Source organism: Trachypithecus francoisi, unplaced genomic scaffold, assembly GCF_009764315.1.
Source record: "Trachypithecus francoisi isolate TF-2019V2 unplaced genomic scaffold, Tfra_2.0 Lachesis_group18, whole genome shotgun sequence".
Taxonomy (NCBI): Eukaryota; Metazoa; Chordata; class Mammalia; order Primates; family Cercopithecidae; genus Trachypithecus; species Trachypithecus francoisi.
This window is the reverse complement of record NW_022681463.1, coordinates 19,385,854-19,399,184: the sequence shown is the minus strand read 5'-3', so window position 1 is coordinate 19,399,184 and position 13,331 is coordinate 19,385,854. Positions and strand designations below refer to the sequence as shown.

At 35.5% G+C, this 13,331-nt stretch overlaps 1 protein-coding gene across 1 annotated transcript in view; it reads right to left on the bottom strand.

Moving 5' to 3' along the window:
- UGGT2 (UDP-glucose glycoprotein glucosyltransferase 2) overlaps positions 1–13,331 on the bottom strand; it is a 244,048-nt gene that overhangs the window by 132,838 nt on the left and 97,879 nt on the right. The window contains exons 13-15 of the mRNA XM_033177411.1: positions 7,806–7,925; positions 6,176–6,261; positions 5,236–5,371 (exon numbers count right to left, since the gene is read on the bottom strand). Coding sequence (XP_033033302.1) covers positions 5,236–5,371; positions 6,176–6,261; positions 7,806–7,925 — 342 coding nt within the window. The remainder of the gene's footprint in view (positions 1–5,235; positions 5,372–6,175; positions 6,262–7,805; positions 7,926–13,331) is intronic.

Below are 13,331 nucleotides of genomic sequence, written 5' to 3'. Positions count from 1 at the left end.
CCTACAGGCAGGGTAGCAATGTAAAGGCATTCCATTGCTCTACATTCTCATTAACACATGATACTTTCAGCTTTCTTAATTCCTGCCAAATTACAGGGTATAAAATAATCTCGTGGTAGTAGTCTTTATTTGCATTTTTCAAATTTGTAATATAATTATCTAGTTTAGTTACCATTAATGGTAATGAATATTTACCACCAATAGTTTCAATAAATTTTTGCTTATCATTAATGCAACCTCTATTTTATTTTATTTATTTATTTTTTTTGAGACGGAGTCTCGCTCTGTCGCCCAGGCTGGAGTGCAGTGGCCGGATCTCAGCTCACTGCAAGCTCCGCCTCCTGGGTTTTTTTACGCCATTCTCCTGCCTCAGCCCCCCGAGTAGCTGGGACTACAGGCGCCCGCCACCTCGCCCGGCTAGTTTTTTGTATTTTTTAGTAGAGACGGGGTTTCACCATGTTAGCCAGGATGGTCTCGACCTCCTGACCTTGTGATCCGCCTGTCTCAGCCTCCCAAAGTGCTGGGATTACAGGCTTGAGCCACCGCGCCCGGCCCGCAACCTCTATTTTAAAAGTTATTTTATGCATTTCTCCTTTTGGGTCACTGGTATTTCTCTTTTTGAATTGTAGGAAATCTTTACATCTCATGGAATGTAAATATTTTATTGGCCATATGTATTGTAAATACTTCTCCTGCTTATAACATTTTCCCTACTTTTTAATGACATATTTTAATAAGCACTGGTTTTCATTTGTAATTTAACTGAAATTATCATTATTTTCCTTCAGACTTAGAGTTTTTTAAGTTTTATCTAGGAAACCCTTACCTTGGGGTCCTAACTTCTAAATGTTTTAAAGTTTTGTTTTCCACACTTACATTTTTAAGCTAACTGAAATGATTTTTACACAAGGTGTGAGGTCTTATTTATTTGCATTGGTATAACCACTGTCGAACCACACTTGTTGTAAGTCTGCCCTCATTTACTGTAATGCCACTTCTGTATTCTTAAGTTTTGGGACCCCCATGTTCTTCTGATAGATATGTCTTTCCCTTGAACCAATGCCACAAACTTTATACACCTTATTACCTGGTATGACAAGCCCCATCACTTTATTCTTCAAAGTCACCCATTTTGAGTCTTCATTCTTCCATATAAATCTTAAAATAAACATCAAATTTCACAAAAATCCCCAAAATTCGACTTTGGTTGGAACTGCATTGAATTTATAAATCACTTGCAGGAAACAATATAATTATGAAATGAAATATTTCTATTGATAAGCATAGTAGAACTTTTCATTCATTTAGGTAAACTTTAATGGCTATAATGCCACATTTTCTCCACAAAAGCGACTTTTCCCCCCAGCCCCCGGGTTTCCTAAGTATCTTTTATTTGCTCTTGTCATTGTAAATGTGGGAGTCATTTACATGTGGGAGTCTCATAAGGATAAGGATTGTTGACTATATATGTCATTAATTTATCCAAGCACCTAAAACAGAGTGTGGTATGTACTAGGCACTTAATAAAACTGATGAAAAAAGTAATTAATAAATATTTGTTGTTAGAAGAGAAAAAAACAACTGGTATTAGTATACTGATCTCATATCCAGTTACTTTACTAACCTCCTGTATCAAATCTCACAATCAATGGATTCTTTTGAGTCTCCTCTGTAAGCAACTCTAGAATTTTAAGTAATAATGTTTCTTTTAAATATTTTAAATGAGTATTTCCTTTACTTATTTTATTGCATGACCAGAACTTGAGGATTATACTTGAAGTGTTGACAGTGGGTACCTTATGTTTTGCCAATTTTAAAAACAATGCTTTCTATCATTTTACTGCTAAGATGTACTGTCATCAATTAACAAAATTCTCTTATATAATACTTTGCTAAACATTTTGTTTCTTTATGAGTTAGTTAATCATAAAAAAGCTTTGAATTTTTTCAAATGTTTCTTATGCATCTTCTTGAATAATATATTAACATGGTGAATTATACTTAGAGATTCTTCGAATTTGCAAATACTTCCTTTTACTCATTAGATAATCTCACCTTGTCATGATAGTTTACTTTTTATATACCTGCTGGATTTCTTAACATTTTATTTAGGACTTTGGCACACATATTCTCAACAAAGAACAGCCTATAATTTTTCCTTTTCTCTTTTTGTCAGGCTTTGACATCAGATTATACTAGATTCACAGACCAATTTAGGGAATATTTCCTCTTTTTCTATTCTCTAAAAGAGATTTTAAAGATTGAAATTATTATTTCTTCAAACATTTGAATATTTGGTAGAATTTGCTGTACTAGTTTTAAAACATGGTCTCCAGATTCTTCAACACTCATTCCATTGAGAGGTGGGTATACGAATCTGAATCTGTGACTCTTTGATAAACAGAGTACAATGGAATAAACTGAAAGTAATGATGTACCCATCTCTGAGCCCAGGCCTTAAGAGGCTGGAAGTTTCTACCTGGTGTGCTCATCTGGAGCCTAACCTCTATGATAGTTTGTCAATTTTATTTGTTTTTTCAGAATATCAACTTTTATATTCTTGATCCCATAATTGTATTATTTCCTAGTTCATTAATGTGTATTCTTATTACTTTCCATCTACTTCTTAAAAATCAGTTACTCATTTCTGAGTGGTTAACCAGTACTTTTAACCCCTTTTCTAACTAAAGACATATTTTCCTCTTCTGTTTTGAATGCAAAATTATCTCATTCTCTGACTGCTGGATTTTATATTTGCTTTAAAAATTAATCTTAAGTGTATTGTTAAAATCTTGTATGTTTTTACTGATTTTTAATCTGCCTCACCTATTAATAGAGACATGTTGAAATAATCTACTACTATGATAGTGAAACTGTCCATTTATCTCCCTTGCTATCAAATTTTGTATTGTATATTTTGAAGCTACATACAACTTGAGTACTTTTTCTTAAAGTTTATTTCCCCTAATATTTTATGGCTACCTTAGATTTCATTTGTGATATACTTTGTGTATAATTTCTATCTTTTTGTATCTTTTCTTCTAGTATGCTAAAGTTTAATTTACTCACACTTAATATGGTCACAGATATGGTTGGATTAACTTTTACTATTTGCTATTTATCATCACATTTCAATAACTTTCATATATTTTATTATTATTTTGGTCTTATATTCCTCTTCTCTCTTTATAGTGCTAAATAGCTTCAAATTACTTGAGATAAGGTAATTAGCGCACTGAAAACAGGGAAACACTTTTAAAAGATTTTATAATTCATGTATTTTCCTAAAAACTACATCTTGTTCACATTATTTCCCCTTCTCCCTCTCCTTCTAATTGTTTAGCATAACTTACAGGCTGTACCACAAATTTAATACTCACTTTCATGCTGCTTTGTATTAAACCCTGTGGTTTCAAGTATAATTTGCTTTTCCAAGACAGTATATATTAATAGCATTGTGCTGAACATTGTAGATTAATGCCATCACATGTAAATTAATGTCTGATACAAAACACTTAACAGAGATTCAATATTGATAATTAAGATAACTTAGGTAAAGATAATTTCTGAATATCTTCAGGTTTCTAAGTTTTGAATATCATAATGATCCTTTAAAATAAAATGGTTGAGTCTTAATAAAAGATGTAACTCAAATTGACTATGTCCCTTATAAACTCTTACACCAGTAAGTTAGTAAAATCAGTAAGCTGAGACATAATATTGACACATATTCCATGACACTATTTTACAGAGCAAACTGTACTCCCCAAATCACTGAAGTGTAGTTTTTATACTCTAGTTCAGTGAATTAATAAGGTATTTAATGATTTTCCTGGGAGTTACAGAAGTAGGGTGGGAAATTTGCACTACTTTGGAAATTCCTTTCTTAGTTAGGAGAGCCATTCCTTGATATAATATTGATTGACAAGCTAAAGCCCAATGAATACAAAAATGATAAATTTTTTTTTTTTTTTTGAGACGGAGTCTCGCTCTGTTGCCCAGGCTGGAGTGCAGTGGCCGGATCTCAGCTCACTGCAAGCTCCGCCTCCCGGGTTTACGCCATTCTCCTGCCTCAGCCTCCTGAGTAGCTGGGACTACAAGTGCCTGCCACGTCACCCAGCTAGTTTTTTGTATTTTTTAGTAGAGACGGGGTTTCATCCTGTTAGCCAGGATGGTCTCAATCTCCTGACCTCGTGATCCGCCCGTCTCGGCCTCCCAAAGTGCTGAGATTACAGGCTTGAGCCACCGCGCCTGGCCGATAAAAGTTATTTTATAAGCTATGACTTGACTTTTCATAATAACAATATAGCTCTTTAATACATACATATTTCCACAATGATCCACAATAGAATTTCAAAATCTTAATTATGAAATAATCTTACTATCTCTTGTTCTTCCTTAATCAGGTTCTTACCAATTTCTAACATCTGTTATACAATCTCTGTCAGACTCTGTATCAATCTTACCTCTTTCACACAGTTTGCTGTCAATAAGTGACTTCCTCCTTCTTTGAAACTCTCTAGGAAGTGTCTATATGCTATGTCATTCAGAATATTTAACTCTGCAATGATTTTTTGTTTTTCCATGAGACAGGCTCTCACTTCATTGCCTGGGCTGGAGTGCAATGGTTTGACCTTGGCTCATTGCAGCCTCAACCTTCTGGGACTAAATGATCCTTCCATGTCAGCCTCCTGAGTAACTATGACTACAGGCATGAGTCACCACACCTGGCTTTTTTTTTTTTTTTTGGTGGAGACAGGGACTCACTGTGTTGCCTAGGCTGGTCTCGAACTCCTGGTCTCAAGTGATCCTCTTGCCTTGGCCGCCTGAAATGCTGGGATTACAGGCATGAGCCATTGTGCACGGCCTGCAATGATCCCTTTATTCAAAACCTAGTTCAAGAATTTTTCCTTAAATAATCATTTTCTATTAATATGTTTTCCTCTAAACTTACATATACAATTTAAATTCCTTTATTGGCTAAGTAAACCTGAGTAAATTCAAATATTTTGGTAGAACCTCAGTTATCTAATTTATAATATGAGGATAATATTGTACTTCAGCAGAGAGTTACAGAAAACAAATTCATCATATGTATTAATCTCCATGATAGTTTACAAACTTTGAAATGTTACAATAAATAAAATGCAAAAATTATATATTCTAAAGAAATCATAATGTAGTAATGCAAGAATTTTACATTCTAAAGAAATCATATTTAGTGCATAAACTCACATGTACTATAGAAATAAATGCTTCTGATATATCAAATTCTTCTGTAATATAGTTGAAAGCTCGCCAAAGAGCAACTCCAGCATCATTTGCTCCATCAACTTCATCATCTGTATTAAGAATGAACACAAAACCAATTCTGGAAAAAGAAGATGAATAAGGACTGTTACAATTACCTCTTGAATCACAATAAACCATTATTTAGAAACATTATTAGACTATAATATCTAGATGGAGAGAATGTATTAAAAGACAGAGAAAAGGAGAATTTTATCACTTCAAAAGTCTGAATGTAATGTCTATTCACCAAAATCCACATAGCTACTGGATTCCTGCAAAATATCAAACTCTCTCCTTCTGGTGCTAACATTATCAAATGGCCATGTTCTTTTGTACAAAAAGGGTAAATACACTTTTTTTTTTTTTTTTGAGACAGAGTGTCACTCTGTCACCTAGGCTGGAGTGCAGTGGCACAAACTTGGCTCACTGCAACCTCTGCCTCTCGGGTTCAAGTGTTTCTCCTGCCTCAGCATCCCAGGTAGCTGGGACTACAGGCGTGCACCACCATGCCTGGCTAAGTTTTATATTTTTAGTAGAGACAGGGTTTCATCATATTGGCCAGGCTGGTCTTGAACCCCTAACCTCGTGATCCGCCTGATTTGGCCTCCCAAAGTGCTGGGATTACAAGCATACGAAGTTGGACTATTCTATAAGTTTCCAAAGTGATCAGATTATTCTCTCAGGAAGGTAATAAATTATACAACATCACCAGACAGATTTGATAAACCAAGTCTATATAATACTCCATAACGCACAGCTATCTTATGTCAGGCACTAGAGCTAACCATAGCTTTGAATGCCCTATTTAATACTCTTGTAACACAATATGAACAACATTGAATTTCCTTTAGTTGACAGTTTAATGCTATAAAATGACAATTACCTAAGAGGAACTTTGTGAGAATAGAAAAGATCAGCAAGTTTTATAAAATCCAAGGTATATTCTTGGGCCGGATCAATAAACAGAACCTAAAAGAAAAATAGTATATAATCAATATTTCAACACCTTAGAATCTTCATGAAATTCAAGTTTAGACAAATTTTTGTGACTGAAAGTATGAAATTCAAAGTATAATTTTTTTTTTTTTTTTTGAGATAAGAGTCTCGCTTTGTCGCCCAGGCTGGAGTGCAGTGACCAGATCACGGCTCACTGCAAGCTCCACCTCCCGGGTTCACGCCATTCTCCTGCCTCAGCCTCCCAAGTAGCTGGGACTACAGGCGCCCGCCACCTCGCCTGGCTAGTTTTTTGTATTTTTTTAGTAGAGACGGGGTTTCACCATGTTGGCCAGGGTGTTCTCGATCTCCTGACCTCGTGATCCGCCCGTCTCGGCCTCCCAAAGTGCTGGGATTACAGGCTTGAGCCACCGTGCCCGTCCTCAATGTATTATTTTTAAAGACATTCTAGCAATTCTAAAGAATACACACACACACACACACACACAAAGGATTTCACAATTTATGAAGGATTTCTAAAAGCTGTACATCCAAATATAATTATACATAGAACTTAACATCAGGCTACTCATCTTCTCTTTGGACGCCCAGTATATTTTCTTTTACCTGAACTGAAATACCTTATTCTAAAATGTTCATTAGATTTTCTATGATAAACTTTTTCAAAAAGAAACAGAGGTTGAATTTTGACCGAAAAAAATAGCATTAACATAACTGCTTTATCAGGATTGCTGCAAAAATTATCTTATTTATTTCCTATGTGAAAAAACAGCTCTAGGTATTTTCTCCATCTTTCAAAGTTCCAATATTAATGTTTAGCTATTATTGGGATAATAAAATTATATGCATAGGTGATAAAGTGGTATTTATGTATGTTTCCCTGAAATTACTACACTTTAATCATTACTTCTTTTTAATAAAGAAAGTTCTGTCATAAATTCTTTTGAAAAAATGTAAAAGTAACATTAACATTGTTACTATAAAATGACATAAGGGCTAAAGAGTAAGAGGCAGAACATGTGACTAACATGGTTTGGCTGTGTGCCCACTCAAATCTCATATTTAATTGTAGTTCTCACAATCCCCCTGTGCCATGGGAAGGACCGAGTGAGAGGTAATTAAATCATGGAGGCAGTTGCCTCTATGCTGTTCTTGTGATAGTGAGGTCTCATGAGAGCTGATGGTTTTATCAGGGGCTTTCCCCTTTTACTCATACTTCTCCTTCCTGCCACCATGTGAAGAAGCACGTTTGCTTCCCCTTCTGCCATGACTGTAAGTTTCCTGAGGCCTCCTCAGCCATGCTGGGGAGTCAATTAAACCTCTTTCCTTTATAAATTACCCAGTTTCGGGTATGCCTTTATTAGCAGCATGAGAACGGACTAATACAGTGACACTCCTAGTTGTTGATACCCAGTCAGCCATGCCACCTAAGCTAGCTGCATTAGGCAAATACTTATTTCCTTACAACTCAGATGCCTATTCATCGACAGAAGGATAATCCAAAAAGAATGCTGATATCTTTATAAGATATATATGTATAATCAAAATATAAAACTCACCAAATTATGAAAATTGCGCCTTATGTAAGGAATACTTCCAGGAAATACTGGCTTCAGAAGTTTCTCGTGACTTGTAGGCCATGTAATATATAAATCATCATTTTCCAAGTCATTAATCCACTAGAAAAGAATCCAGACATTTGTGAAAGCTATATTAACACTGAAATCATTTTCAAAGCCAGATTTTTAATATATCAGGTGACAAAAATATACATAGAATTTTCTATATTTCTGATTAAATACAGAAGCTAGTTTAATATTCTCTAAATGATGGAATATATTATGTGCAACAATTTTATACTTGTTTAGACTTTCACATTAAGCCTTCTCTCAAAAACAATTCCTTCCACTTGTGTTTGTTTTTCATATCCCAACATAAAATTGTATTAAAATCATTCTCCATAAACCACTTAAGAGAGATGAACATTTATCTTAATTATCAGCAGTAAATGAGGCCCTCTCCACCTCCCCTCTCAATTTAAAGGCTTGGATATAAGGAAAATAAAATGACTTATAAAAATTAAATTATAAAATCAACATCTTAGAAATCAAGTTCTAATCCGCTATATAAGCTGGAGAAAACATATAAACTGCTGTTTAGAGGCATGTGGTGGGGAAAGGAACCACCAATCAAGAAGTGAGGCGTTAATGGTCCTCGAAAGCAGGAAGCATAAGCAGCAAGCGCCACATTCACCTAAACTTCATCCCTGGGTCCCCAGATTGCATCCTGGAGGAAGACTGAGTTGGAAAGCAGAAGTCAAAGCACGGGCCACCAAAGTGCTGAGATTTGAGGGCAGGTTGCAGGGTGAGAGGGTAGGAGAGAAGGAAACTGCAGGACACCAGAAAATTATCCATACAAATTCCTCTCAAGTCATTTGCTGACCCTTAACCTGCACACATATATATATATGATAACACCTCTACAAAAGCCAGAAGGAAAGAGAAACAGAGAGGTTGAAACCACAGCTATAAAATAGTATTGAGAAGAAAGAGACCAAAGTTCAAGTACTATACACTGTGGACTTTCATTTGAGACCCAGTAAGGCCAGATCCTATAAGACACAAAAAATAGAAGAGCATTCACAAAGCCTAAAAACAAGCCTCAACAGAATCAAGTGAGCACCTGGTACTCAGGCTACCAGAACAAACCTTAGCTCTCTGCTTCTACAGCTTTTCATCAATTTCTGGCTCTCATTAAAAAAAAAAGTAATGCAAAGAGAAAAGGACCAAATACTGAAATCCAACAGGGGGAAAAAAAGACAATAAAAAACCCCAAAGATTACTTAGACAAATACTTTAAAATAACTATCATCAATATATTTTTTAAAAAGCACAAAAATTTATAAAAAGAAAAATTTTGACAGAACCAAAATCTATTAAAAAAGAATCAAGGAGATATTTAAGAATTTTAAAATATAATATTTGTAATTAAGAACTCTAAGAACTTATTGGGTGGGTTTAATTGCAGACTGTACACAGAAGAGACAGGGATTAGTAAACTAGATAACAGATCAACTGTTATAGTAACTAAAGTACAAAGAAAAGAACAAACAAACCAAACAAAGTGTGAGAGAGATTAGGAATATATGAAAAAGATCTAGCATATAGGTAACTAAAAATCCCAGAGAAAAGGAGAGAAAAGACTGGAGCAAATAATACTTGAAGAAATTAGGAGGTTTCTACAGTAATCCAGATAATCCAGGTATGAGTTTATTGGGGACTGAACTAAGTCAGAGGCAGTGGCTTTAGAGAAAAGGTGACAGAATTAAGAGACACACACAGATGGATGAATAAAACAGGAATTTAGGGTATATGTTCCAATAGCTAAAAGAAACAATGTCTACAAAAAGGAAGGCATAAAGACAAATCAATAAACAGATAAAAATTATAAAAAGAACCAAATAAAAATTCTGGAATTCAAAAGTATAATTGAAATAAATTAATGAGAGGAGCTCAACAGCATATTTGAACAGATAGAAGAAAGAATTAATGAATTTGAAGGTAAGTAAATGAGCTTACTCAGTCTGAGGAAGAAAAGAGAAAGGAAGCTATAGGTGCAGAGGAGTCTAGCCCCACAGGGAAACAGGCCTTATCTTGACCCAAAGAAGGCTGAGGGTGAGAATCTGGCAGCTCTTTGGAAAGGGCAATCAGAACTCCCATTCCCAATGGAGCTCAGAATCATACAGAGCCTTCAAGCAGTGCCACTTTTCCTGACTAAAAGCAAGTGTGCCTAGATAGACAAAATAAGACTCTCAACTACAGTGCAACTAAACTCATGGTCTGAAGACTGTTAATAACCTGTAAGTACAGAAACTGAGATTAAGTGTTCAAAAACTTGCAGTAATTTGACATGGCCACAACATCTGAGCATGTATCTGTCTCATTTCACTGAATATGGTACAGGCCAGCTTGAGGTTCACCAAGCTCCTGTGGTGTGCCACATGTAGTACAAGATACATATTACAGCACTTTGGGAGGCTGAGGCGGGTGGATCATGAAGTCAGGAGTTCGAGACCAGCCTGGCCAACATAGTGAAACCCCGTCTCTACCAAAAATACAAAAATTAGCCAGGCATGGTAGCACATGCCTGTAGTGCCAACTACTCAGGAAGCTGAGGCAGGAGAATTGCTTGAACCCAGGAGGTAGAGGTTGTGATGAGCCGAGATTGCACCATTGTACTCCAGCCTGGGCAATACAGCGAGACTTTGTCTCCAAAAAAAAAAAAAATATTAGTCATAGGAGTAGGACAATATATTCACTGGTGACAGGTTAGGGGAAAAATGTTATTCTCTTACTATGGATAGTTTGAGAAATAATGCTCTAGCACTTAGTGAGGGCTATCTGTGAAAAACCACAGGAAAAAAAAACAAGAAAAAAAGAAATTTATAAAAAAAAAACAAAGATATGATGGCCCCAGGCTTTCCTGGGGTCCAAGATGAAAGCATTATCCGTGGTCATCCTGACAAGATTTTGGCAAAAGATATACCCATCCCCTAGTATCTGCGGGGGGATAGGTTCCAGGACTGCCCAAGGATACCAAAATCTAAGAATATTCAAGTCTCTAACATAAAATGGCATAGTATTTGCATAGAACCTACTCACATCCTCCCATATATATTAAATCATCTCTAGATTACATATAATGCCTAATACAATGTAAATGCTATGTAAATAGTTTTTATATTGTTTTAAAATTTGTATTTTTAATTGTTTTTCTTTTTTTATTATCATTCCATGGTTAGTTGAATCCAGGAATGTGGAACCTTGGATATGGAAGGCCAACTATATTTTACATCTATGATCTTATTGACACCTATTTACCAAGTCACAAGGAAAAAGTGAGTTTGTGGGTTTTTTCCCTTCTATGAAGATAATATGAAAATCATAGCTTATGAGATTAGGAGACTGACATGTTTTAACTCACCCTAAAATTGCATTACTGTCACCAAGTCTACTCTTTGCAGCTAAACATGCTCATGTGGAAAAGAAAACCTCTGGAGATTGATCAAGAATGTCTACAACTTAGTAGTAAATATGTAGGGCAGGGCATCTACATGTAAGACAACTATACAAAAACTATAATGAAAATATTCTGTGGTCCAAATGTCATGACGTCTTTTATAGAGTGACTCTTACTGAATGAGACAATGTTACAACAATATGTACCTAAAGAAATTATTATACTTTAAGTTTTTAAAATTTTAAAGATCTCTTATGATTATGATTCTTAACGTTACTTTGGGTATATTTTCTGTCATTTTAAATTGGCTTTTAAAAAGTTGACTGCTACAACAGTGAATGAACACATTATATGTGAAATTTCAACACTAAAGCTGGCTGTGATAAAAGATAAATGACACTGTTACCAACAAAGTGCAAAACGAAAGCAGAGTTTTGGTTAAATCCAGAACACCTTGAATCTGTCTTTGTTCCCTTCATGCTACTGTCTAAGTTTATGGAAATCTACGTGTGCATCACATACTTTAGTATTCCTTAAGAAAAATCTTGCAATGTCTTTTTCTTTTCAGAGAGTTGAAGGGCAAATGATGTTGACAAGGGAGACAGTCAGAACCTGCATACTTTGAATGCAATACCAGGGCACTAGTGCCAAGAGTTACAAAAGAAGAAGAGCCTTTTAACTTTGGTGGGAGCGCAGAAGGGAGGATCAAAACTGTAACGTGAACACATTATTAAGATCATATAATGGAAAAGGGGAAAACTGGTTTAAAGAGATGAAATAAAGGTAGAAGTTAATTAGAACTACCAACATAAATATATGCCCTTTTAAAAGAAGAAAATTGTTTCTTGCTCTGTCTTCACTCTTTTCTATTCTGAATATTTTATGTGAAACAATATGAAGTGCACATCTAATGCCCAGATTTTGGTTGTTAGGACTATTTTCTATAGAAAAAAACTTGGTGAATAGGCAGTTCCACATTTGGAGAAAAAAGAATCAAGATGATCTATAAGATACCTTGTCAGAAGAGGGTAGTGTTTAAAGAATAAAGAGGTCAGTTTGAAGGGAAGGCTGCCAGGGACCATGTGCTGATTATTTTATCATCTAAAAGAAAATAGTTCCTATAGTTAAAAAGAACGTTTAGTGTTTGTGAGAGTCCCTAAGCATGATGCTCCAAAGGAAATGTTTCAGAGATAAGTCAAATATACTACAGGTTGAGCATCCCTAATCTGAATATCCAGAACGTTCCAAAATCTGAAACTTTTTGAGTGCTCACATGATGCTCCAAGTAGAAAATTCCACACCTGATACCTTTGTTTTCTGATGGCTCAAGTACACAAACTTAGTTTCATACACATAATTTTAAAAAATGTCTAAAATTACCTTCAGGTTATGGGCATAAGGCATACATGAAACAAATAACTTTCATGTTTAAACTTGGGTCCCTTTTCCAAGATATCTCATTATGTACATAAACCAAAAATAAAATTCTATGCCCCACAACAATCTGAATGGACTCCTCCTTTTGGCAAGGGCATTCCAAAGTTAACCTGAAAAACTAGCTCAGGCCATGATGGGAAGCGGGAGTCAGATATGCCTCAGTATTCCCTCCTTCTTTTTGGAATTCAGACACAGCTGACCAGCATTAATATTAAAGCAGATCTTAAGACTGACAGAACAGACACTGTAAGTGTGATTAGAAACATTTACAATCTATTCTTTCTGAAGCCTGCCACCTGAAGGCTTCATCTGCATGATAAAACCTCGGTCTCCACTACCCCTTATCTTAACCCAGACATTCCTTTCTATTGATTCCAGATAACAACTCAGCCAACTGCCAATTAGAAAATCTTTGAATTTGCCTATAACCTGGAGTCTTCAAGCACCTGCTTACAGTTTTCCTGCCTTTCCAGATGTACCAAACCAATGTACACCTTACATGTATCAATTGATGTCTTATGTCTCCCTAAAATGTATAAAACCAAGTTGTAGCTTGACCACCTCCCACATGTTTTCAGGATCTCCTGAGGGCTGTGTCACGGGTCACTGGTCACTCATATTTGGCTCCG